The 27,696-nt window shown below is 46.3% G+C and overlaps 1 protein-coding gene across 2 annotated transcripts in view; it reads left to right on the forward strand.

Moving 5' to 3' along the window:
* Nucleotides 1-4,654, forward strand: part of ARHGEF25 (Rho guanine nucleotide exchange factor 25) — a 728,124-nt gene extending 723,470 nt beyond the window's left edge. For both annotated transcript variants that reach the window (XM_069230834.1, XM_069230833.1), the window contains one exon: nt 3,375-4,654. In XM_069230834.1, coding sequence (XP_069086935.1) covers nt 3,375-3,494 — 120 coding nt within the window. In that variant the 3' untranslated portion in view covers nt 3,495-4,654. The remainder of the gene's footprint in view (nt 1-3,374) is intronic.
* Nucleotides 4,655-27,696: the final 23,042 nt, after the last annotated feature.

A 27,696-nucleotide genomic window follows, 5' to 3' on the forward strand; every position in this document is an offset into this window, starting at 1 on the left:
CTAGCACCACCCCAAGCCCCGGAGTCTTGTCAATTGAAAAATCTCTGAGCCCAATGGACTAATGAGTGTGAGTCCCACCCGTTCCATGTCCTTCCCACCATACCGACCACCATTCGGCCTTACCTTTGCCTCTGGAGACTAGAGGCCGCGATCCCATCTGTGCCCCTTGACCACGTGCCATTCCACGAAGCACCTCTTGTGGTTCACCACCAGACTTACGTTCCTGCAAGATAGAAACAGAAGAAGGGGTTTCGCCGCTCCTGCACCCTCTCCCCCTCCCTCTACCACTGCTCACCTCCTGCTCACAAATCTCCCCGTCTTCCCATTCATCCATCTCCTCCTCATAGTCGAGATCAACCACATCCTCCTCAACCATCTCCCACCTGCTGTCATCTCCACCATTCATGAGTACATTAGTTGATGAAACATCAGCATTCACTGCATGGTGCAGACCATCTCTGTGAAGACCCCATTACTGCGTAATAGAGAAGGCCGACACCGACCCCTCTATTGCTTCTGATCAACGTCCTTAGGCCGTGTTGCGCCCCATTGGCAGCACCTTCTTTCTGCCAGTCTCCACCACCGGCATTGACTCTCCGCGCCCATCATGGCTGTGTGCGCCAATCATGCTCATTGCGCCGCCAGACCCCCCCCCCGGCCGCACAAGCCTCTTGACCCCTCATCACTTCTACCTGGGGCACCCACACCCAACTACCGCACCCTAGTGTCTGGCCCTGGGGCCCTGTCTCACCCACTACCACAGCTGGCCGCTTCGTCTGCTTGCTCCTGTCCCAAACCCCATCCCTGTCTCCACACAGCTGTGTCCATCTCTCCTCCGTCTCAGCCACAATGCACCTCTGTTCCTGTATTCTGGCTTCCAGATGCCAGGTGTCCCCAACGTCAAACTTCTACTGCCTTGTCCTACCTACCTCAGTGCCCTCCTGCACTGGCCTAGAAAGCACCCCAGCCTGACCTGCCGGCCCACTCACACCTGTGAAAGGCGCTGCGTCCCCCCCCAACTCCTGAAGACCACTCCTGGCTGCCCCCCGCCACCTTCCCAGCATTCTTGGCCTTCCTCTTGGAAGGAGGGCCCCCTGCCTTGCTCATGCCCTGCCCACCCTTGGGCAGGGAGCGATCCAGTGTCATCATGCCACTAGTGGGCCCAGCCTGCTCCTACGCCATGCCATAAGACTCCTCTAAGGCCTCAACCTCTACTGTGGGTCCTGCAGGGCCTGCAGCGACATTCACCACGAGGGCCTCGCCCTAGTCCCCCTTATGGGCATTCCCCACATCCTGGCTGGCTTCTAATATATCTTGCTGCCCCTGGGGGATGGACACACTGTGCGCCCTGCCCCCACATATTTTTTCTTTTTAGGCTGCTCCAGCGATCTGCACACGGCTAAAGCAGCCGCTACCCGGCCCGACCTGACGCGCGTCGGGTGCATCATGCCAACCCAGGCCTGGTCCAGCACATCAGGCCTGAGCAAGTCGGCCTGGCCGGCTTCTCCCGAAGCGCGGCCCTCACAGCCTCTGCGTCATGGCTGGTTGCCATGGCGCTGAGGCAGAATGCACAGTATCGGAAAGAAAACTCGCCTGCTAAAATTAACTCTCCCCGGGGACCGGCCAACTTCTTCCGCAGCGTGGAAGAGGCCAGTCCCTCCCCCTCAACCCCTAATAAACTCCCTCTCATATCCAACCCCCACTTTCCTGTCCTCCAGTCCCGTCTCTGCCAGGTCACTTCCTCTCCCAAATGTTCCCGCGGAGAGACTAGACTGTGTCTCTCCGTGGGACCCTCCAAAAGTTCACCTCAAATATGTTTCAAATGTAACCTCCTACATACACTACAGTCAGACAGTGTAAGCACCCGTGTTGATTTAAACTCCATCTACAGCAGGGATCAAAAGAGGAAATTATGCATATGTTAGATGTGAAGAGGATCCCTCATTATTATTTAAATAACCCTAGAATTTCATTATTCATCATTATTTTGCTCAAAATTTGTTGATTAAAGATCAATCATGTAACATACAAAGTATCATCAGATAAAATGTTGCCTCAAAGATTGCTATGTGAAGGCTAGGAAACTTCTTTTAGTGAAAAGAACTGTGTTCTGAATCAGAAGGATGGCAAAGGCTCTGTCACTGAATGCCAAATCTTCTCTCCAATATATCTGAAAAGTAGAGAACACTGAACTCCTGCCCAAATTACTATTTTACAGATGGTAGAGTAAAAATTATTGGAACTTGTTCCCTTAAAAATACTACCTCATTGTCCCAAATTCCCAGGACTTTGTGTTTCAAAATTCTGTTAGTCTGTGAAACACCCGATGATGGAGAAGAAAAGGTTACTTGCCTGTAATTGCTGTACATAGTAGCATAGTAAATTTAAAATATGTGCATACCCCAATGAGGCTATCATTCGTCTCTTAGATTTTAAAAAGTCTGATAGGCTACTCAGATGGACCTTTGGGTCTATCCACTCTGTACTGAAACTGGTCATCCTCTCTGTACAGGTAAAACATCTGATGTCATAAATTCTAAAGTGGAGACCACGCAATAATTAGTTCCAAATATGAGCTTAGCAGGCGTCAGTAGATTCCACAAACTTCTTTATTCATTATTTCAGAAGTTAAAAACAGCTTACATGTTTTATTTCTCTTAGGAACGTTTTCAGGGATAACTTAGTATCACAACTGAAATTCATTTGAAAAAAGAGGTGAGATTTCGTAGTGAAGAAATATGTTCCATAGTTTATTCACACGAAGTTAGGGTGTAATTGACTCGGAAAATCTATATTTTCATATCATAGAGCTGGAAAGGTCTGATGTGAGAAAAAACCCTTAGTGTTGGTGTTCATCAAAGGAACAAAACACGTTGCTGTATTTAGCTGTTGAATTATTCTACTTAGTCTACTGAAGACTATTGATGGGAAGAGTTCTTTAGTTCAGATGAGTCCCCCCGTTTAATTCAGAATGAGAAGTGGATAGCATATCTTTCTCTTGCTTGCTAACCTTGCCTTGCAAACACAGCGCAGTTTTGCTTTTGGTGTGTGTACTTAATTCTTGGGAGTTTGTTGGGGTCATTTCTAGAAATATTGCCATCCAGTAGCTGTCAAAGAGAGATTTTAGAATTTTAGACTTGGATTAACAGATATTATGTTACAAAATGTACGATTTCTGAGAAAGCATAGATGTTCTCCAAGAGCAAAACTGACATAAATATACAAACATGTAATAAGTGAGAAGGAAGTTAGCTGTACACATCTTCATCAAGTAGTGTGCATTTCCATTCCAGAGCATCCTTTGTTCCAAGAGATTTAATTCTGATGTTTGTCACCAGGTCCTAATTCAGCTGTGATTTTGTCTCTCCTAACAGAAGCTCAGTGTCGGAAGCCGGGACTCCGGGGACTCATTGCGAGGACAAGGGGCCTCCTCACAAGAAGAAGCATGTCCCCCCACTGCCAGACTCGCCAAGCTGGACGAAGATGAACTGTAGACTGCCCCACACCCTGCAATTCCCCCCTCTTGTGGACATAAAAGCATGTTTGCTGAAACAATTACATATAACCACTTTTTGGTTTGAGGGAGGGATAGACACCAAGAAGATGCATTGATCCATGCTTTTCCTGGCTCGATATCAGACCCAAGATAAACTACTCGCTCTGGAGAGGCCAGTGGATTCTTTCTTTGTTTTTTTGTACAGATTTCTTTTTGAAAAAAAGGGAGCCGAGGTGCCACGGTGGAGAGATTTTGTTTACAATTCAGGGGCTTTGAGCAATGCCCGTGCCTTTTTTGGGGGATTGCCAAGAATCTAGGGTGACAAGCCCTTTCTCATTGTATTTTAATATTGATCAAAAGACGCTTGCTTTACCCATCACTTCCCCCGCTGGATATTTGTATTTTTATTTTTAAGCTTAGGCAGATTCCAGCGGAACCATCCTCAGGACTAACCCTTTAGACCGGAACAGGCTGACTCCCCTCCCTCCAGCTATTTTCTTCCGCGCCGTTGAAGGACTTCCATCCACCTGACGCACAAGCAGAAAACCTGCCTTGAACAAGAGAAACTGTGGCCTGAGTGGGTAGGTGTGGGGCTAGGTGTGGGGCAAGTTAGCATCTTCATGGCCTGGAGACAGTAACCCTTCTGAGCATTCTGGAACTTGGTGGCGCCATCTCTGTAAATACACAGGGAGGATCAGTTTCGTCCCCCTTCATCACTGCCACTTTTTGCCCTGGGTAGCCTCAGGTTGACTTGAATCCTCAGTTGGTGAGAAGACCGTTCAGCTTGAGAAGAAAATTCTTAGGCTTATGCTACTTTCAGCCCACTTTCCCAAATTAGCAGTTGAACATGCGCAAGCAAAGAACAACACATTGGATGTTTCACAAATAACTTTACACCAGTTTTGGACAGTAACTGCCAAAGCCATCATTCGACTTCCTGATGACCATCTACAAAAGGTGAAAATAGGAAGTAACGGGAAGACTTCCATTCGGGTGCACAGACTCATGGTGGGGAGGGGGGTTATAGATAGCATGCTGCCTTTTGTAGGCCCTGCAGTGTGTGTAGAAGGGAGTGTGAGGAATGGCTTAAGGGGTAGAGAGTTGTGCCAGAAAACTCACAAACCTTTTCGATCATATTAAATCGAAGTGATAACCAAATGGAATTGTTTTATTCATCTGATTGAATGCTATAGAGCTGAGAGGAACAAAAACCAAAGAAATATGTGACACTGAAATATTGAAAATACAAAGCGCATAACATTATGTAATTCGATACTGCTTAAACAATCTTGTTTAGCTTTGCAACATGTTTCTCACTTAGGTTAGACTTCCTGGCTAAAATGAATATGTCCAAATCTGAATAATCCATTTCTAATTGAAGAGAAAGAATGCAGAGTTCACCTCAGACAGGGGTACTAATACCTGTGCTCAGCCCATCTATTTGCCCTCTATGTATCTACATGACTGTCTATCTATCTATCTATCTATCTATCTATCTATCTATCTATCTATCTATCTATCTATCTATCTATCTATCTATCTATCTATCTATCTATCTATCTGTCTATCTATCCTCCTCCCCACATCTCTGTAGAAATAGCAAGCATAGGTGCCAATTCAGTGATGCATGCTATGCCGGCTTCACAGAAGACATGTTGTTTGTTCTGGTGTTGGAATTTAAATAGTGTGCAGAACATGTCTGAGAGGTTTTTACAGTCTGGTCAATGTGTTTTGATCTCTGGTAGTTTATGGAAGGTGAAGGTGTTCTCTCTTAGGGGATCTCCAATGATAATCATAGGCACTGAATAGTCCTGCTCATGTGCGGGGATGCCGGAGCACTTTTCCATAGCATAACTTCTTGAGTAAAGATATTCGACTTTCTTCAGGAAGGCCTGCAGAATCACTTAAGAGACAAACATTATACAGTTTATTGGAACAGGCTACAATGACCAAATTCTTCAGATTGTACTTAAAAAAAGGAACCCATAAATACATATAATGTAATGGAAATATTCTGTAAAACAACTTACCTCTCTTACATAAACCCTTTTTTGTAAAACTAGAGAGATGAAGGATAGGACAATGTAGCCCCATAGGCTGCCATTATGTGAGATTAAACCAGCCCCTGCGCCTTTATGGACCCAGGGACCCCCAGTATCCTATCATTCCCAGGAGGTGGCAGTTGCTTCAGTTTTTTTAATGGCTCCTGGTGACAGGATCTTGGAGCACTGAGCTCAGCCTTTTTAGTTATTTTCTCTTAAAAAATCACCAGTGGATTTTTGTGACAACAAACGTTTTTTATCTGTCCCGTACATTTTCTGACTTTTTCTGACAGAAAATCATGGTATTTTGTCAAATAAAATGACTTCTTTATTTGTCAAGTGTCCTGTCTGTGGGAGAAAAAAGGCTCAATCAGACCCTCACGATGTCTGTATTATTTGCCTTCCAAAAAGCCATGTTCCTGACAAATGCCAGCACTGCAGGAAGTTTTCAAGGCACACTCAGGGAGAGAGAGAGAAGATTCACCTTCCTGGTACACAATAATGATGACGCAGCCAACAGGCACAGTATGAAGGCGGGACATCAGAGTGAGGAAAGGATCAGTCCTCTACCAGGGCTGTTCATCTACCTCTAGGGACCCCAGGTGTGAAAGGTCCAAAAAGAGGAGTTCTGCCCTAAAACAATGTTGTTCCCGGTTGATGTTGAGAGGATCGATGTCGAGACAAGGTACTGCACCTACTTGTTTACTGTTGAGGGTTGGGTCGACACTGAGGAAAAGGCAACGGTCGATCTAGAGACAGGGTTTGTCAATGTCGAAGATACTTACGCCATCGACAAGGTCAGTGTTGCAGAGTCTGTCGATGTTGAGGAAAAGGTCGATGTGGAGGAGCCTGTCGACGTGGAGAGGTTGGGGGAGGTCAACATTGAGGAGTGTATTGACATCGAGGACATCATGACTTTAGGAAAGAAGGAATCAGAGACACATTTTGACATCCCCTGACTCCGAGCACTCCAGAGTCTACTCTTCTTCTTCACCAATATTGCTACCAGACTCTCCTTCTCTTCTGCCACCAGCTCCTCCGCCTTCTCAACCACCACCTCCACAGCCTCCAGTTCTGGCACCTCCTCCACCAGTACTAATTTCAACTCCACCTGCGGAGGCCCCTCTTCCGAGGCCTAGATTTTTACCATGCAGAGTGCGTTCATGAACACAACATTGTTCATGCCATTCCAGAAGCCACTGTTCCCGACATTCTTCAAGGCGCTCCCATCATCACCATCACTCTTTCAGAGCACAATCAAGATTGCACACAAGATCTAGACATCATTCATATTTCTCTGCTTCCACATCTACAGGAAGATGTTCACCAACTCAGTCAGACTTGCTGCCACCGCGAGTCTCCCTAGTGGATGATATCACAACTTTCTAAAAGGTCCTAGTGGGAGGAGCTGCAAAGCTCAACATACCAATGCCCTTCCCAACACTTTCCATGTCAGTCATATTTGAGATGCCTCACCATCGCCCTGCTTCATGACCTCTCCTCCCATTGGTGCTTTGCCTCTTAGAACCAGCAATGGAACTATTTTTTACTCCATCCTCAGCCAACTCTGCATCATTGAGGCTGCAAAATAAATACAGACCTCCCAAGGATGATCCTCCTTTTCTATGCTCTGACCCACCTCCAGATTCTGTGGTCATGTTAGCAGCTAAGAAACAACACACTGCTACTGCTTTGTCTTCTGTACCACCTGACAAGGAGAGCAAGAAACTGGGCTCTGTAGACCACAAAGTATGAGGTATGCTGCAGCAACTATGAAAGCAGCAAGTGCATTGGCTCTTCTGGGAAAACATGATAGAGCTTAATGGGACTCCATCCTAAAGTTTGCTAATGATCTTCCCAGAGAAAGACATGAACATTTCCTAGAGGTCATTAATGAAGGAATGGTGGTCTACAATCAGATCATTAGTACTGCGCCTGACTCCTCCTTGCTAGCGGCACATGAATCCTGTCATGGAGTGGTTTTGCGGATGCACTCCTGGCTTAGACTCATAACCTTAAAATAGGAGTCTCAACAAAGAATCATAAATCGGCCATTCTCAAGATCTATACTCTTTGGCAGCCACACAGATGTTGAGATGTCTTGAATTAAACCTGAAGGTGAAACCCTTAAGGCGGTTGGCCTAGAAAAGGAGAAAGAACACAAATGGCCTTACAAACCCTACCAGCTGTGTTTTACTCTGAAAGGGTTCAAACTCCTCACTGGTATCAAGGTCGCCAGCAATCCCTTCAACAGAGGCCTTACAACAGTAGCGCAAGCAACCTAGAGGAAGAAACAGCCAACGGCCAGCTCAAGGGGAGAAAGCCCACCACAGGCTCAAAACCATAAATCTTTCCTTCCCACTCTTCTGTTACCTACTCGGGTTGGGGGAAGTATTTCACATTTTCTGGCAGAGTGGCAAAACAGCACAAAAGATACCTGGGTATTAAATATTATTCACAATGTGTGTTGTCTCAGGTTTTAAGTTCTCCACCGCATATACCACCAAAGTCATCCAATCCACATCTATAGATGCTACAATCAGAGGTCAACATCCTTCTCCAGAATCAGGTGCTGGAGTCTGTTCCTTTCAAACAACAAGGAACAGAGATTTACTCTTGATACTTTCTGGTAAAGAAGAAAGGCCCCAATAATGAGTTCAGACCCATCCTCGATTTGAAATTGGCCCAAAAATGGCTTCAGCGAGAGACGTTTCTAATGCTAGCACTCCATCAGCCCCATCCCCAGGTACACCAGGGAGATTGGCTCTGCTGAATAGATCATCAGGATGCATACTCCCATATACCAATAGTCAGGAAGCATTCCAAGTTCTTGAGGTTTGTGGTTGGTCAAGACCATTATCAAGGGGCCTAAAATTAGCACCCAGGACCTTCTCAAAGTCCAAGGCGGTGATAGCTGCCCACCTAAGGAAACACTGTGTCTTTGTCTACCCCTACCTAGACCCTTGGCTGATCAAGGAGTCGAATCCTCAGGAAGCCTGACTTCATTACCAGTGGACATGTGATGTCCTTCGAAGATTAGGGCTCCATATCAATTATGCCAAGTCAATGTCTATTCCTGTTCAGACACTATATTATATGGGGGCCTGAAGTGATACCAGCCAGGCAAGAGTGTGTCCTTTGGAGTAGAGACTATTATCAATCCATCGTAAATGTCACTCTCTCATGAAAGCCTCTCATCCTATGAAGAGAGAACATTGTCAACTATCCACGGCTTAATGGCTTCCTGTATCTTCCTAACTCCAAACACCCGTCTCCATATGCGTCCTCTTCAGGAATGTCTTGAGGATCAATAGGACCAATTCACAGGCATTTGGGAGGAGAGGATCACACTCTTCCCCCATGCAACACAGTCTCTGAAATGGCAGTGCTCTCCGAAGAATCTGATTCAAGGAATGCTATTCTATCAGGAGGTTCCCTCCTAGACCATAGTAACAGATGCCTTGTTACTAGGATGGGGAGTGCACATGAACCAACTCCAAATCCAAGGAGCATGGTCTCGGAAAGAGATGACATACCACATCAATCTCCTCGAACTCCGCGCAGTTCACCTGGCGCGGAAAGCTTTTTATTACATCATTCACAACCAGATCCCTGCTGGTTCAAAATGAACAACACAACAACCATGCACTACCTCATTAAGCAGGGAGGAACGAGATCCAGACCTCTATCCCTTGAGGCCCAAACAACCTGAAAGTGGCTTTTAGCCAGAGACCAGAGTATCACAGCAACTCATCTCCCAGGTGTCTAAAATGTACAAGCAGACACCCTGAGTAGGGTACTGCAGGAAAATCAAGTATGGGTCCTTCATCTCAACATCATAAAATACATGTCAGTCTGTGGGACACCCTGCATATTGATTTGTTCGCCAAGGCAAAAATAAAAAAAATACCCAGACTTTGCCTCGAGGTACTTCCAACCAGGGACACTGGGGAATGCCCTATGGATTGAAAGGTCCAGCAAATTTCTCTATGCTTTTCTCTGATCCCCCTCGTCAAGCTGTCCTACTCGAGAGGTAGTATGAACTTGATTGCTCCAGAGTGGCCACGTCAATAGTGGTTCACGGACCTTCTTCACCGGTCAGTGTGTCGACATCTCAAGTTACCATGCAGACTGGATCTTCTAACAAAATTCGGAGATCAGATGGCTCACCCCAAACTCTTCTCCCTGAATTTGGTAATATGGCTCCTGAGCTTTCACAGTATGGACACTTGAACCCGCTGTAAGACTATATGGACATTCTCAAGGAGGCTAAATGGACAACTCATTCAGCCTACTCCTTCAAATGGAAGATATTTTGCATTTGGTGTACTAACAAGAATGTAGACCCAGCAACCTGCCAGGAAGATGTCATTCTTCCTTATGTTCTCTATTTGACAAAATATGGCTTCTATTTGACAAAATATGGCTTATAATTATCTTCCATTAAAGTTCATTAAGCAGCTCTTACTGCCTATAAAAAAAGTCCATCACAAACCTCTTTTAAAAAAAATTCAGTAATAAAAGGTTTCTTAGAGGGGTTAGAATTTTTTTTTCCTCCCATTAAGTATCCATCTACTCCTTGGGAGCTCAATATAGTACTCACATTCCTTTTACAGGCTCCTTTTGAGCCCATACACAAATCATAATTACAACAACTCTCGTGGAAAACTGCTTTCCTTGTAGCAGTGACATCAACACATGAGGTTAGCGAAATCCAGGAGTGTTTATGAGCTTTGAACCGCCTTCCATTCCAATAAAGTAGTGTTGAGGACTCATCCCAAATTACTTCCAAATGTGATTTCCGATTTTCACTTCAATAAGACAATTACCTTTCCAACCTTCTTTCAGCATCATTCCACACCAGCTGGAAGAACGGTCCAGTCATTTGACGTGAAGCGGACCTTAAAGATTTATCTAGACAAAACATGAGGCTTATGAAGATTGGACCAACTGTTTATAAATCACAGTTGAAGTCCACGCACAGGCCTAGCTACTTTCAAACAATCCACCTCCCGATGGTTAGTGTCCTGCATTCTTTTATGCTACAGAAAGCCAACAAGGTCTTATCGACCTAAGGCACATTCTACTGGGCGGAAAGTAGCTACTACAGCATTAATGGAAAATGTCCCTATATCTGAAATTTGCAAAGCAGCTACATGGAGATCTGTTCACACATTCACCAAGAACTATTGCTTGGACTTGGATGCTAGAACAGATGCTCAAGTAGGACAGGCCTCCCTTAGAAATGTATTTGCTTAAATGACTAGTTTAGTTGTTCCTCTGTCTTTTCTACCACACTTGGTGGGGATGGGCTTGCTACTATTCAGTGCTCATGACTGTCAATGGAGATCCTTTAAGAGAGAAGGAATGGTTTCTTACCAGCAATCCCAGTTCTCTCTTAGGGGACTCTCATTTGAAGTCATAAGCAAACCTACCTCCTCCATAGTGGAGATGATCGGGGCAAATACAGGACCTATCACACACACATCTCATCAAAAAGAACTTAATCAACAGCCACCGGGAGGGCATGATGGGATACTGGTGGTCCCATGTCCTTAAAGGCGCAAGCAATCTCACATAATGGCAGCCTATGTGGCTATGTCCTGGTAGCCTACATCTCTCTACTTTTATAAAATCGGGTTTGCGAAAGAGATTTAAACTGTTTTATAGAATATCATAATTAAATTAAATATATTTATGAATTTCTTGGCCCTTGTTTAAGTACAGTCTGAAGAATTTGGCCATTGTGGCCTGTTCCTATAGGCTGCATAATGTTTTTCTCTTAAGTGAATTTGTAGGCCTTCCCAAAGAAAGGCGAACATCTATAATTAAGAAGTTACACTATGCGGGATCACCGCACACGGGCAGGACCATTCAGTGCTTATGACTCTAATGGAGATTTCTTCCAATCAATGCTAAATCCCCACTCCAAGAACATTGACATCTTTGAATATTTGCTCTATTGCCAAAAACATTGATCTTATGTGTGATGCAGTGTACTTAGCCTTTAAGGACCCTCCTGTACTCAAGTATTCCTTGCTGTATTTGGAGGATTTATTCTTGCGGTAGTGGATAAAGCACTGATCATTTACCATTTTGAATGCAGTTAAGGTAGTCTAATTCATGCCTGTGGTTTCACAACTTGCTCGACCCTCTAGAAAAATCCTGTTAAACTTGCTCCTGGGTAGGTTGACAAATCAATGAAGGCTGATATAAAAAGCACAGCTTGCTTTTTAAACAAGAATCTAGGCTGTAGTCTGGAGAATAAATCATAAGTCTGAATACATAGAAGGTTAAGTTGGAAAGTTGATACTATCTTCAGGCATGGGGGTTGAGATCCTCCAAGAACTAACCACAACCTTCAGGTGGAAGGAGCGTATGATAAAATACTGTTAAGACAACGGTGCCCAATAGACTACCTCTGGCCATAACATTATGCACATCTTTGCTGTGTGTAACTTAGAACAAGACAGTAGATGATCTGAATTTGCACATCCATGGGTACAATCGTCATATTGTGAGTACTGAGTTAATGGAAAGTACTATGGCCCATATTTATATTTTTTTAGTGCCGCATTTGTGTCATTTTTTAATGCAAAAGCGTGCAAACTTACAAAATACTATTGTATTTTGTACGTTTGCGCCGCTTTTGCGTTAAAAAACTGCACAAATGCGGCCCTAAAAAAGTATAAATATGGGCCTATGTTTTCCCAGAGTGCATTAAATCTGAAAACCCGGTAGGACATAAGCAAAGTTGTACGCATGATGGAAAACCACCCAGCATAATAGCCTATTATTGCAATGACTTTAATGCCTGGCCAGTGCCTGAATCAGCCTCACTCATCATATTATCAGAGAAGACTCTAACCCATATTTCCTGGCAGCCTCTCCTTCTGACTACTCGTTTTCCAGACATGATAGGACTGGGAAGAAGGGTGGTCTGGTGGCTATTTTTAGGAGTAATCTGCACTGTGCACTTGAATCCATTAACGTTAACCTTGATATTTGTGAAGAAGGATATTTCAAGCTACGACTTCAATACTCTATCATTTTCGAGGGCCTTTTAATATATTGTCCTGCGGGTCCTAAAAACGCCTTTCTCTCTTCTTGGCCTGACATAATTGAACCTATTTCCATGGTCCCCAAGGCCTTAGTATTGGGTGATTTTAATATACATCTTGAAGATAAACATGATTTGGCAACGGGGGAGTTTCTAGACCTGGACCTGGATAGTTCCTATCTGCTGGACATTGCGCAGGACATGCGCATGGATGATATACTCATCCATCATGATAATTATACCAGATTGGATAATATCTCCTTGGACTGGACAGATCACCACTTGTTGACCTTTAAGGTAGCATGTACAATTGTCCCCACTAGTGTCCCCCCAATCCCTAGGCTTTCTAGGCAATGACATAAGGTGGAGGAGCAGAGCGGGCCAGGGCTCCTAAGTTAGGCTGGGATCAGGCAAGAGAACGTGGCATCTCAGGGTGGGAGGGCTTTGAGCCATGGCCAAGATTTTGGAGAAACATCTTAACATCGAACTGGCAGATTTTCTTCAGTGGCGGACTAGATCCCTCTCAACATGGGTTCCGTAAAGCTCATAGCATGGAATCCTCTCTTGCTGCTTTAGCTGATATTATTCGGAGAAGAGTGGATCAGAGGGAGGGTGCCATTCTTGTTCTATTGGATCTTTCTGTGGCATTTGATACCATTTCCCCTCACTTGTGGATCCAACTCCTCTACCTGGCAGGAGTTAGAGTAAAGGACTTTGATATCTTAAAATCTTCTTTGATGGATAGATACATTACAGTTAGCTGTGGTGATTACCAGGCGACCCCGTTTCAACTTCCCTGTGGGGTTCCCCAAGGGTCCTCACTCAGCCCTACTTTGTTAAATTTCTATGTTGCCCCACTGGCCAGTCTGGTCCGCTCGTTCGGTTTCAGGTGGTCTCCTATGCTGAATACACTCAGCTGATCATCCCTGTCAACCAGAACTGGGAGGATGGCAGACAGATTTTACAATTGCATGAGTAAGATTAACAATTGGATGAGCCATAATTGGCTTAAAATGAACGGAGAGAAGGCGGAAATTATTTTCTTTGGTTTAGACACCAATTTATGAAGCTCTCGCTGGTAGCCACAGTCCTGTAATGAGTGTCCAGTCTCGAGTTCATCGGCCAGAAACCTTGTAATTATATTTGATAGGACTCTCTCTTTTGAGCAACAAGTGAACTATGCTGTTAAACTTTGTTATTGGTCTCTCAAAATGCTTAAGAAAATAGTTTCCTTTCTTCAGGAAGAACTTAGAATCATGGTGATTTTAGCCTTAGTTATTTCTAAACTTGACTATTGCAATGCTCTGATGTTAAACATCAGTAAGGTCTCCCTCCATAGATTACAGCTGATGCAAAATGCTGAGGCTCGCCTTGTTCTGGATCTCCCGCGTTCAGTATCGGCCAGCATTTGTCTAAGACAGCTGCCCTGGTTATCGATGGAAAAGCAGATTACATTCAAGACACTCTGCCTCACACATAAGGCTCTCCATCAGGAAGGCTGTCATTATCTCAGCTCCGTCTTGCAGCCTTACCTGCCCTGTCGTCAGCTCAGATCTTCTGCTCTTCATCTTATCTTGGTGCCCACTGCCATAGGGCTAGATGGGGGTATAAAGCCTTTTCGGTGGTGGCAGCAAGACTTTGGAACTCGCTTACGCTGTCTATCAGGCAGGAGGAGACGTACCTCCGCTTTCGGGAGCGACGTAAAACCTGGCTGTTTTTACATTAGAAAGGATGTTGCTTTTATGTAGTTTAAGTGATTGGTTACACTCATATGAGGTCTTCTCCGACTTACCTATCTCCTTTCGCGCTTCGATGCTACGGGCGGAATGCACTCTACAAATACATATAATACAGTACAATAATACAATACTTTAATATTGCTTTCTAACATTAGAAAACCATAGTATCAACGTATGCACTTATCGGACTGTTGTGGAATTTCAATTGAACTGTTGTTTGATTAGGTTTCATTGGCTAGCAGAGATTTGTTAAATAGTTAGTTTACAAATGGTTAATGTTAATGTGGTAATGGTTAATGTGGAACTAAAATGAGTTTGATGCAATGAAAGATCATAGAGGTGTTTTATGTATATGGAAGTGTTTGCCATTGAGCTGAGTGGTCAATTGTCCATAGTTTGTTCTATGCAGATTGTTTTATGGACAACATTGTTTGCCAGGCAGCTGGCTACCATATTATGTTGTGCATACAAAGTTGTGTTATGTTGTTAACTATCTTTATCTGAGTACTTCTAAGATATGTTGTTAAGGCAACATGTGCTTCTTTGATGTTGCCTTGATAGACAGTTCCATGAAGCCTTGTGGAGAACTAGACATCTAAGTTTTCCAACAGTCAGAAACCCCACTCATAGATTGTTACTGTCAATAAAAGGCCCAGTCCTTTACTAAGGCTGTCTGCATCACAGAGAAGAACATACCCCCGTTTTATGCATACTATGCTAACTTCTCATTGCCCCAGAGTTTAGAGCTCACTCGTTCCAAGAAGGTTGAAGCCAAAAGTCCCTTGAATCAGCCGCTTCTGATCATTCTTTTGACCCTTAATTGTCCTAGGAAATCCCAGGCTACAGCACAATTTAGCAAAGGGACTTAGTTCACCATTTGGGCTCATGCAAGTGTTACTTTGTATTTTAGTTTTAATTTTTGCACTAAATTATCCTTTTCCTATTATTAAGCGTCATTATTTGCCTTTTCCACCTATAAATATATATCAGTGGAGGCAGGAAACAATTTGTGCTGCTGGCCTTTTATTTTTGTAAAGAGGTATAAGCAAATGGTGTCTTATGATCATTTCTGTCCTTTATGTAAAGATTAGGCTAAATACATATACATTTATATAAGGGAATTGTTTTTGTCTCATGAAAACAAGACCACAGGTAGAAGCGTTATTTGATGAAACATTGCTTCACAATAATGAAGTGGGCATGATTTAGACACAATAGCTGTCAGGCATGGGTTGACTACTGGATAACAGTGTCGATGCGGATGTCCGTACTCTGCTTTTTGGATGAGTCTGCAAAATGTATTTATTACAAAGGCTGATTTCGCTTTAAAAGCAGGCAAGGACCTCCCCTGCATCGGCGAAGAAAAGGAGCTCCATGAGGTGAAGCAAGGAATACTTTCAAAGCATAGGTTTGAAGCTTCTAGACCAGGATCCCGTGACCAATCGGTTACTCTAAGAGGCAGGTGTGTGAAAGAGATTATGAAACCAGGGAAACCGAGAGCACCTGTCCTTCAAATGTACAAAACATGGACCAGCACTCCTCATCACATTAGTAATATTGACATTTCATATTCCGGAAGCCAAGTATAATACCGATCTTTACTGTGATGCGAAGATTTATAGTTACTGCATTAATAAGACAAGATAAAATATGCCCATTATGTGTTACATTATTATTCTTAGCATGGTTAGCTTCCATGATCTCCCCTTTCGAGCTCTGCACAACCCTTATTGCCCTTAACATTGTTCAATATTCAGAAGCCCTGTTACTTCTTACCCTTTCTTTTTTATATATTTGTTATTATCAGCGAAGCAGTATACAAAACAATTCCTCCGAATACAAAATACATTTTTATCAGGTTAGCACATATCTGGTAATATCATTAGGCCGTCATTGAAAGATAATTCACCCACATTTCTTCCTTCTCGAATGGTGCTGGTAGCTAGCTCTGCCCGTTTGTAACTCTGAATCCTGAATTTGAACCTAACAATGCATTTATGGCAAAGATGTGCGAGGAGTCCGTATAAAAAGTTTGTCTAGATATAACATCACTTATTAGTACCGGCCAGTTCAGAACAATAAATCAGTAGCCCAAACAGGAAATTCAACAATTACCGATATTAACTTGTTCCACCTTAAGAGTTCTTTCAAGGGAAAACACCATTCCTAATTCTTAATCCTAAAAGCATATTTAAAATTAGAATACAACCTACAGCTGGTCAAAGGTACACTTGGCCCATTTGATAGTGACAACACCCAGACTAGGTCAACCTTGATCAGATATCTGACCCTGCCCGCCTAGGTCTAGTCAATACTGTTCCCCACCCACTTTATCATTGGTGACCTGATAAGGACACCAGGTTTCCTTGCCCTCTTTCCCTTGCAGGTATACAAGGATCTCTCCCGATTATACATATTTATCAGGCGTGAAAACCATTGCTCCATTGTTGGTGACTCTGTATTTAACCAGGCCGCCATTAGAATATGCTACAGGCATAACGATTAATAAAAAATATATCTTAACCCTATCCCTTAATAGATGTTGATCAATACCATATAACATTACTGAAGGAGTGATGTCAACTGTCAGTTTAAGTACATCCTCCAGGAAGTTCTCTATTCCATCTTTTAGCGGCTGTAACTTTCTACATATTCACAACATATGGGCCATATCTGTGGGCTCCTCGCCACATCGAGGACATTGATCATCAGACCTTTTCTGCCAACTGTGCAGATTTGCCGTAGTGTAATAAAGATTAAAGATGGTCTTTTAGAGCTGGCTCTTCAGATTAGCAGTGAGCAAGACTTCCATCCCAAACTCAAGTGACTTCTCTATACCCATGACCTGAGTTCCCAGCCTTGTTTCACATCGTCCTCCTTGAGATTCAATACTGTTCAATCCCAAAATATTCAGTGATGTATAGATCTCTCAGATTCTGCTTTTTTGTACCATAAGTTCCAGGAGAGGAATTTTTCGTCAGAGTATACCCCATTCCTAAATTTCGATACAAAATCCCTAATCTGCAGATATTTGAAGAAGGCTTTCCCTTTCAAGCCGAACTCGACCTCCACGTGTGTGAATGTGGTGAATGCGGGGGAGGTGTATGTCTGCGTGTGTGAGTGTGTGTGTGAATGTCGTGAATTACGAGGGGTGTTTGTGTCTGCGTGTCTGCAAGTTGTGAATGTGGGGGTAGGGGTGGTGTTTGTGTGTCTGCTTGTGTGAGTGATAGTGGATGGGGTGGGGGCGAGTGAGTGTTTGTGGATGTGGGTTGGGGTGAAGGAGTGTTTGTGGATGGGGAGGGGGTGAATGCGTGTGTTTGGGTGTGAGCGATTGAGTCCATGAGTGCGACTGAGCAGATGGAAGGGGTGAGTGCGTGTATGCGTGTGCATGTATATGTAAGTGAATGAGGAGAGCGGGTGAGTGTGTGTATGCGGTGCAAGGGGGAGGAGGGTGTGAATATATGTATGCGCATGGGGGAGGGGTAGTGAATGTATGTATGCGCATAGGGAGGGGTGTGTGAATGTAAGTGTTCGCTGAGGAAGGGGGTGTGTGAATGTTTGTATGTGCTGGGGAGGGGGGTGTAAATGCATGTATGTGCTGGGGGAGGGGGGTGTGAATGTATGGATGCGCATGGGGAGGGGGAGTGAATGTATGTATGTGCATGGGGAGGGGTGTGTGAATGTAAGTGTGCGCTGGTGAAGGGGGGTGTGAATGTTTGTATGCACTGGGGAGGGAGGTGTAAATGTATGTATGCGCTGGAGGAGGGGGGTGTGAATGTATGTATGTGCTGGGAGGGAGGGGGGAAGGGTGTGTGAGTGTATGTATGTGCTGGGGAAGGGGGAGTGAATGCGTGCATGAGTGCGGCGCTTGTGTATGTATGTGTGAATGGGGGTGTAAGACGTGAGTGCTTGGGTGAGTGGGTGTGTGTTTGTGTGTGGGAGTATGTGAGTGCATGTGTGCGGGTATGTGGACATATGTGCAAGTGTATCCTGGCGACAGCAATGCTTATTTCTGTTGCCAGGGTGCAAGACCACCAGCTTTTTCTGGCAGTGCGTCCAGCAGAAAAATGCTGGCGGTCTCCTGCTTCGTGATACCACTAGCGGTATCACGCCATCAGCTATGCTGGTGGTGCTCACCTCCAGCCCGGCGGAACACGGTAATGTGGCGAGACGGGTGGAGGCTTGGTGGTTTGGCTTTGGCCAAACCTCAAAACTCCTAATTTGGTGGTACTCACCGACGCCCCTTCGGTCGTGACACCGCCACAGCGGCCCTGGCGGTCTTTAGACCGCCAGCGCTGTAATGAGGGCCATAGTCCTTTGGTTAAATAGGGCCTGAATTAGAGTTTGGCGGATGGGGTTACTCCGTCACAAGATATCCTGTGAGAGATATCCTGTCCGCTGTATTATTATTCCATTATATCCTATGGAAATGATAATAAGCACACAGGATATCTGTCACGTTTGTGATGGAGTAATGCATACGCCAAACTCTAAATCAGGCTCATTGTCATTTTTAGCATGTTACATCTACCTGCTAGGGTGAGATGTAAACCATGGTTTCCCATAAGATCTTGTCTGACCTTTCCCAATAATGAAGAAAAGTTTATTTCAGTGATGTTCCCCACTTGAGCCATGATCTTAGTTCCCAGATTTGTTGCCTTGTCCACTCTGTGGCAATCCATCATTGCAATATTACTAGTGCACACAATCTGGGTTTTCTCTTTATTCAGATGATACTCTGAGATTGCCCCAAAGAGCTCACCCTCTCTTTCTACTTCTGCCATAGCATTCTAAGGTGATGACGTTAGCAAAGGGATATCATCTGTGTATGTTAACACTTTAGTGTCGTACCCCTTCACCCTGGCTGGTATAATAGCTGGGCTCTTCAGCAATTGGATGATGAACAGGTCAATATATGGCACGCACAGAAGAGGGGGATAGGGACATCCCTGCCTAGTAGCTCTTGTTATAGGAATTCTTCCTTACTCCAGGTCCATGATTTGGAGTTGGGCAATTGGGTTATAATATAGTGCCTTTACCGCCTTAATGTAGCCTGGCCCTAGCCCCTTACGACCGAACACTTCTTAGAGATACCCCCCAGGAGACTGGGTCAAATGCCTTTTCTTCATCGAGGAAGATAATAGCCAAAGGGTCCCCTTTCAGTTGTTAGTTCTGCAATGTCAAACAGTGTAATGGCACACCTAGCATTGTCTGTAGTCATACGCCCTGGTATAAAACTATCCTGCCAAGGGATGACCAGTTTGGCCATGATCCTCCCTCCTACATGTCGCGGGGATCTTAGAGTATAACTTTGCATCAAAGTTTATTAATGAAATCGGCCTATATGACCGAGGTTTCTCAAGGGGTTTTCCTTTCCTCATAAACGTCACTATATTTGTAGTTCGCCGTGAGGCTGGGGGGACCCCCCTCCTGCTGGACACCAAGAAACGTACTCATCAAGTTTATGGCCAGCTCTGGTCACTTTATAAAATTCAAACAGTATTCTATCAAGCCCTGCAGCTTTACTGGAAGCAAGAGATTTTAGGGCCTTTCTTATTCCGTCAAAAGTTATGGCGGATTCTAAGGTTTCAATCTCTTCCCCTGTTAAGTCCCCCCAGAAAACCTTCCAACTGACCCTGAAAGGTAACAACATCACCCTCATAGTAGTATTCCAATACCTTAACTATAGTGTCTGGAGTTTTAGCCAAGCTGCCATCCTTTTCTTCCATAACCTCGATGCCCCTGTCTACCTCCTGCAAAGTGCAGAGTTCCAATAATCTACCCACGTCTCGCCAAACTCATAACTCACTATTCTGTGTCAGATATTTCTCCCCCAGCACTCTACAATGGTAGCTGTTGATCCTGGCCTTAGTGACCGCTATTCTTTGTTGCATTTCCTGGTCATCCTGTCCCCCGATGGTCAACCTAATATTTTGCTCTTCCATTTCTGATAGCTCACATACAACCCCCTAACCTCCTTGGCCTGCTGCTTTGCTTCATAAGAGGCAAAACTGATAGTCTTGCCTGCCCCTATCACCCACCTTGAAAGAGTACCAGACTGCCCCACCTCTGAATTACAGTTCCTATTTACATCCAAGAAGCCGACAATCCACTTTCTCATGTGGTCAATGTAACTGGTGTTTAAGGGCAGTTTCCTGTCAAATGTCAATTTCTGCTGAGTTCTAGCTACCCCAAATATCCAGAATTTCTAGGATCAGTGGGTTATGATCAGAAAAGACCCTCAGGAGCCTCTTAATACCAACTTCCCCTACTACGCCAGCAGAAATCAAGGAATAATCCAGCTGGACATACTTCTTGTGTGGATGGGAAAAATATGTATACCTCGGATTGGGGGATTTAAGCTGGTTCCATACATACTGCTCTGTATACTACTGGCTTCCTCTCAACATACTTCTCTGCCTGTCTGTTATTACCAGCCACTCCCATATGTATATTTAAATCTCCACAAACCGTGAGAGGGGTAGGCCATGAAGTCAGTTCTACCACCAACTCTTTGATAACTGCCGCCTCATCGAGATTGGAGCTGTAGTTAGAGCATAGGGTAAAAGTGGTCCTTGTCACCAGACATTCCACTATTGCCCAGATCCCAAGTTGTCCATGAGCGTACAACTTACAAAGCAGCTATATCTCCTAGCTAGAATTGCCACTCCCTAGTAGAAGAGCTCTGAGAATTGCTTGGGAGGAGGCAAAATCCCCCAATTTGCAACCAACCCTTCCTCTGCCAGAGGATATTGGTTACCTGCTTGTATGTAATGTCTGGCCCTATTGTTCCAATTACTTCTATGGCTTTTTGCCTCTTTGCCTTATTGTTTAAACCACATATATTAGTGGAGCGTATTTGAATTACTGTATCCCGAATCATTTGATCCGCAGATCCGTACACCACAGTTAAAGCCCTGCCTAAAGAAACAATAGCCTCCCGCACACATCCTTAGCCACATCAACAGTCTTTTCAAGAAACCCCTCAGATTTAATAGTCCCGAACTGCGCTTCCCATCCTTCTTTCTTGTATCTCCTCCTCTTTTTTTTAAGTACCCCCTCGCCACCCACCTGACTGCTCCCTCCACTTGACCCATCTACCCCTATCCCCTCCTCCGCCCCTCGCCACCCCTACTCTTGTGAAGTATACAGACCCGTCATAGGTCTGCTGATGGTGTTTGCACCCTCTCCATCCCCTGGCCGCAGCCCCATATTATGGTGACCTAATTGCCTAACATTCTTGCATCCTAAGTATTGAGAATCCAATTCTATCCAACCTATCAAGTCCCCCCCACCCAGCGTCCATACCCCATAACCATATCAGTGACCCTGATCCCAGGCGATTTTTTCATCAGATCCAAGACTTAAAAACGATTATTCTTCAAGAACTCTTTAGCTTTGACTTCAGATGTAAACATTTGTGTTTTATTGATCCAGATAACTTTTAACCTGGCCAAATTCAACAGAAATCCCTGTGGCCCCTTATCCTGGAAGGGCTTAATCATCTGCCTGAGCCCCCAACATCTCTCTACCATCATGTGGCAGAAGTCTGGCCTCGCAAAGAAAAATCAGCTGTCACCTGTACACTTTGAGTCCAGCCATGCTTTTAAAAAAAGTATCTGCCTCAGAACAAAGTTGCCAATATAGTCCAGAATAGCTCTTGGTTTCTCTGCATCATTGTTAGTATGCTTCCTCATTAGCGGGATTCTATGTGCTCTTTGGATCTCCTGCCACCAATTCCACCCCTCCAGCACAGAAAAGGCTTTTTGGAACAGAATGGTTATATCAATCAATCAATCAATCAAAGAAATGTATAGAGTGCGCTACTCACCCTTGAGGGTCTCAAGGCGCTAGGGCGGGGTGGGGGTTATGGGGGGGGGGAGGGTTCACTGTTTGAATAGCCATGTCTTGAGTTTTTTTCTGAAAAGCAGGAGATTTTGGGTTTTGCGAAGGTTGGTGGGGAGGGAGTTCCAGGTCTTGGGGGCGAGGTAGGAGAAGGACCTGCCTCCGGTGGTGGTGCGTTGGATGCGGGGGATTGTGGCTAGTGCGAGGTCGGCGGATCGGAGGTGGCGTGTGGGAGTGTGGAAGTTCACTCTTTCGTTGAGGTAGGCTGGGCCGGTGTTGTGGAGGGATTTGTGTGCGTGGATGAGGATCTTGAAGGTGATCCTCTTGTCTATGGGGAGCCAGTGAAGGGATTTGAGGTGTGGTGTGATCTGTTTGCGGCAGGAGAGGTTCAGGATGAGGCGTGCGGCTGTGTTCTGGATTCTCTGGAGTTTGCATTTGAGTGTGGTGCTGGCGTAGAGGGCGTTACCGTAGTCTAGCCTCCTGCTGATGAGTGCGTGGGTGACGGTCTTCCTGGTCTCTGTGGGAATCCATTTGAAGGGTTTTTTCAGCGTGCAGAGCGTCTGGAAACAGGAGGAGGTGACTGCGTTGGTTTGTTGGGTCATGGAGAGGGAGGTGTCTAGGATGATGCCGGGGTTGTGTGCGTGGTTTGAGGGGGTTGGTGCGGGGCCTAGGGTGGTGGGCCACCAGGAATCGTCCCACATGGTTTTGTTGGGGCCGAAGATGATGATTTCTGTTTTGTTGGAGTTGAGCTTGAGGTGATTTGTTGTCATCCAGGTGACGGTGTCAAGGAGTGCCGCGTAGAGGTTGGTTTTGGCAGTGGTGGGGTTGCGGGTGAGGGAGATAATGAGTTGGGTGTCGTCTGCGTAGGAGAGGATGGTGATTCAGTGCGGTCGGAGGATGTTGGCGAGAGGGGTCATGTAAATGTTGAAGAGAGTGGGGCTGAGGGAGGACCCTTGGGGGACTCCGCAGATGATTTTGGTAGCAGTGGAGTGGAAGGGTGGGAGGCAGACTTTTTGGGTTCTATCGGTGAGGAATGAGGTGAGCCAGTCTAGGGCTTTGTGCCAAATTCCTGTGTTGTGGAGACGTGTATGGAGTGTGTGGTGGCAGACAGTGTCAAAGGCCGCTGAGAGGTCTAGGAGGATGAGTGTGACTGTCTCGCCCTTGTCGACTCTGGTTCTGATGTCATCGGTACATGCGATGAGGGCGGTTTCTGTGCTGTGGTTCTTACGGAACCCGGATTGAGAGGGGTTGAGTGTGTTGTTTTCCTCAAGGAAGTGGGATAGGCGGGTGTTGGCTAGTTTCTCTGCGACCTTGGCGGGGAAAGGGAGGAGAGAGATGGGGCGGTAGTTGGAGAGGTCTTCCGGGTCGGCTTTGGACTTTTTTAGGAGTGCAGTGATTTCTGCATGCTTCCAGAGGTCGGGGAAGGTTGCGGTGTCGAATGAGGTGTTGATTATGTCACGGAGTGTGGGGGCGATGGTTGGGCTGTCTTTGTTGAAAATGCGATGGGGGCAAGGGTCGGAGATGGATCCGGAGTGGATGGAATTAATGGTTGTTTCAGTTTCTTCGACGGTGGTTGGGGCCCAGGTGGTAAGTAGGTTTGAGGGTGTGTGAGGGGGGGTCTGAGTTGGGTGGGTGAGAGGCGTGTGTGGTGGGTGGGTGTGGTATGAAGCTGTTGTGTATGCCCAGGATTTTGTGGTGGAAGTGGTTGGAAAGGGAGTCGCAGAGGGCTTGTGTGTGTGTGTGTGGGTTCTATGTTGCTGGCTTTGGATAGCTCTTTAATGATGGTTAAGAGTTATTTGCTGTTTTGGGAGTTGTTGTCAATGCATTCCTTGTATTGTGCTCTTTAGGTGGTGCGTATGAGTTGGTGGTGGGTGCGAATTGAGTTTTTGAGGGTGGAGAAGTTGGTTGTTGAGGGTTCTTGTCGCCAGGCTTTCTCCGCCTGGTGGCATTTGCACTTGGAGTCTAGGAGCTCAGTGGTGAACCATGGGGCGTTCTTGATGTTGCGGGCGTTGATGTTTTTTCTGAGGGGGGCTTGTGTGTCTGCGCAGGTCGTGATCCATTTAGAGAGGTTGTGGGCCGCGGTGTTGGGGTCGTCGGTGTGGGGGGGGTGGGTTATGCGTCAGTTGGGAGTTCAGGTGTTCAGCAGGGATCTTGTCCCACATGCGGTAAGGTGTGTTCTGTTGGTGGTGGTGCGTGGGGGGCTTGGCGAAGGAAAAGTGGACGCAGTGGTGGTTTATCCAGTGGAGTTCGGTGGTGTGGGTGTAGGTTATGTGTTGGCTTGAGGTGAAGATTGCATCAAGTGTGTGTCCTGCTTGTGGGTGGGTGCTGTGACCAGTTGTTTGAGTCCTAGATTGGCGAGGTTGTCTAGGAGGGAGGAGGAGTTGTAGTCTTGAAGGTTTTCCAGGTGAAAGTTGAAATCATCTAGGAGGATGTAGTTTGTGGAGTTGAGGGCGTGCATGCTGATGGTGCCGGCGATGGTGTCACAGAAGGTGGGGCGTGGTCCTGGGATGTCTGTAGATTAGTGTACCTCTGAGGGTGGTGTTGTTGTTAATGTGGATTAGGAAGTGCATGTGTTCTGCGCTGTCGATGGTGTCTTGGGAGTTTGTGGTGACTTCAATGGTGTCTTTGTGCAGGATGGCGATGCCACCTCCTGGCTTGTTAAGGCGGTCTTTGCATTGGAGTTTGTATCCCATAGGGGTGGCTGTGGCTATGTCGGGTTCTGAGGAGTGGTTCGTCCAGGTTTCCGTGAGGAAGACGATGTCTGGTGAGTGTGATGTGATGAGATCCCAGAGTTCAATGGCATGTTTGTGTAGGGAGCGGGTGTTTAGGAGCAGGCAGTTGAGATGGTCTTGGTGGGTGTTGTTGTTGTGTTGTAGGATGGTGTTGCTGTGGGTTGTGGTGGTGTTGTTGTGGGGTGCGTTTAGGTTGGGAGGTGAAGTGTAGAGGGGTCGATTGGTGGGCGCGGGGGCTGTGCGGGTGTTTATTGCTTTGAGGTATTTGTGTTTGGCGGGGGTGCTGGGGTTGGTGTGGGGTGCGTGGGGTGTAGAGCAGGAGAAGTGGCAGGTGTTGCTGGTGAAGGGGCCCTGTATGTGTGTGGGGCTGGATTGGGTACAGGTGGGGCGAGGTCCAGGGTTGAGGGAGTGGAGGGTGAGAGGGGAGTAGCGTTGTCTGGGGGGTCTTGGTTGGGGGGGCCAGGGGGACTGGCACTGGGCGCGAGCCAGACGCAGACGGGTGCAGACGGGCTTGCCTCTGGCGCGCCTCTGGCGTGCCAGCGGCGTGTCTGCGCAGCGGCTGCCATTAAGGGGGGGGTGGGGTGTGAGGGTGGAGCAGCTGGGAGGAGGGAGGAGGCCAATGGGTGTGTGCAGGGGGCGGACCGCAGGGGAGGCAGCAGCAGGGGAGAAGTAGATCGGCCGGAGGGTGGGAAAAAACGGGCAAGAGAGAAGAGAGAGCAACGCGAGAGGTGAGGACAGGGGGCAAGGGGGCAGAAAGCGCTGAGAGCGGAGCGCTGAGAGGAGAGGCAAAAAACACAGCAAGCAAAGAGTAAAAGCTAAAAAGTGAAATATGGCATCTACAAACACATATGAAAAGGCAAAGACAGGGTACTATGGAGCATAAAAGGCATACAACAGAATGCAAGGAATTTCAGTAAAAAAAAACACACAACGCTGACTTACACAGTCGTCGGAGATCGGAGAAGCCTACCACTAGGCACCAGGGATGAGGCTCAGGCAGGCGCCTGCGGGTGGAGGAGGGCCTCAAACTTCTGTCCAGGCGGCAGTCAGACGGATCAGGGGGACGGGGGCAGGCTGGTGGAGCCAAGTGGACTTCTGGCCAGAACCAGGTCACGGAGTCACATGGGGCTCCGCGCAGCATGTTATAAACATCCTAGCATTGTTTCCCTCAACACCTTCAACCACCTCTAAAACTTTGAGGTTATTATGACATTGCCAATTTTCATGCTCTTTCAATTTCCATTGTATATCCATCGGCTGGGCCTCATTATCCTGTGTTTGCCTCTGGGTAGCCGTGGCATCCGTCTCCTAAGTCGAAGCCCTGATTCAACAACTTTTCTGCTATTACTGAGTATGTTTTGGTGACCTTTCGCACTGCCCCCTGTGATTTCCTGTTTGCATCCTGAGCCCTGCAGCTATCAGCCCGAGTCTCCTCTCTGTGCATCGTTATACACTGGTAGATGGCCTCCTTGGTTGATGATTTTGTTTAAGCATCCTGGGTCAAGCAGCAGGTGGCTCCAAAGTTTCTCCTCCAAGAAGCTGTAATCCCACTTGAGGGCTTCCCCAGTTCCCTTTTTCCACATACCTCTCCCTGAGGCTTTATGGGTTGTTGATGGGATGCTACCCTCGAGGGAGACACTTGATTCGCTAAGTGCACCATGTTTAGAATCGGTCTCTTCTTCAGACCAGTCTGTCCCATCTGATAAAAAAAAATACTCTGCTGTATCAAGTTCTGACCTACAGTCTGCTCCTTCTCGTGGTGCTTATGGGGCTTACGCGATTTAATGCCATCTTTTATGTGGCTGACCGAGTCACAAACTGAAGCCCAGCCCTTCTTGCGGGTTAACTGCTGACTAGTATGGGTCCCACTCTTTGTGCCAGTACTTTCTGTATCCTCCCCGTTGTCCCCACAGTTTCCCCAGCAGAAATTCCACTGACCAGCCTGTACTGCTAGACCTCTGGCCTGGGTCACAAATAGCTAGCGTTTGGTACAGGGGGTCTGCCATCTCTAGTTCCCTCCAAATTTGCTGCACATGAGGGCGAAGGGGCAGTGGGTAGCCCCCTGGCTGATCTGTACTCTCGATTGCCTCCCGAGTGCCACCACTGAATGCCAGAGGCTCAGTTTCTTGAGACGATCCAGCCACACTCGGCTCTTCCAGCAGCCTTGCATCTCTGTCTGACTTCTGAAGCAGATTCACAGTTGAGGGTCCAGGTGGTCCGGAATGGGAGCTATTAGCTGAGTCCACCTTCCCCTTCTTCTCTGCTTGCTCCGTTTCGTCACATGGCTGATGGGTGCTCCCGGTCTGCGTGCACGCTTCGGTGCTGGGATTACCGCTTGTTCATGCGCCAGCCGGGATTAGTGGGGCCGCTGATCCCCTAACCTTTAGATTGCCTGCACTCTGGTTGATGGTCTTCAGACCTATTAGGATCACAGATAGCACTGGGAGTTGCCCCTAACTAAGCGCACGAAATGTCCCAGAGCCAGCCGCAGCCTTCTCCCTCCCGCTACCCGATCGCACCCCAGATCATTAATCGCTATCACCTGTATCTGTGCTCGGGAAATAATTCAGTGACAGCTGATTAAGTGTAAAAGGTCATTTATTAGGACAGGATTGCATAATTTACATAACCATTAACTTTTAAACATAACCGTAACTTTAATAAAGCCCTCCCATTAACATCTCCTGGCTCATCCTTCCCCTTCAAACCCTTATCTCGTTTCCATTCCCCTACGCGCTCCCCTTTTCCTTTCATGCCCCATTTGGTTCGCGCGTACCCCCAC

This window comes from Pleurodeles waltl, chromosome 4_2 (genome assembly GCF_031143425.1).
Source record: "Pleurodeles waltl isolate 20211129_DDA chromosome 4_2, aPleWal1.hap1.20221129, whole genome shotgun sequence".
In the NCBI taxonomy this organism is placed as follows: domain Eukaryota; kingdom Metazoa; phylum Chordata; class Amphibia; order Caudata; family Salamandridae; genus Pleurodeles; species Pleurodeles waltl.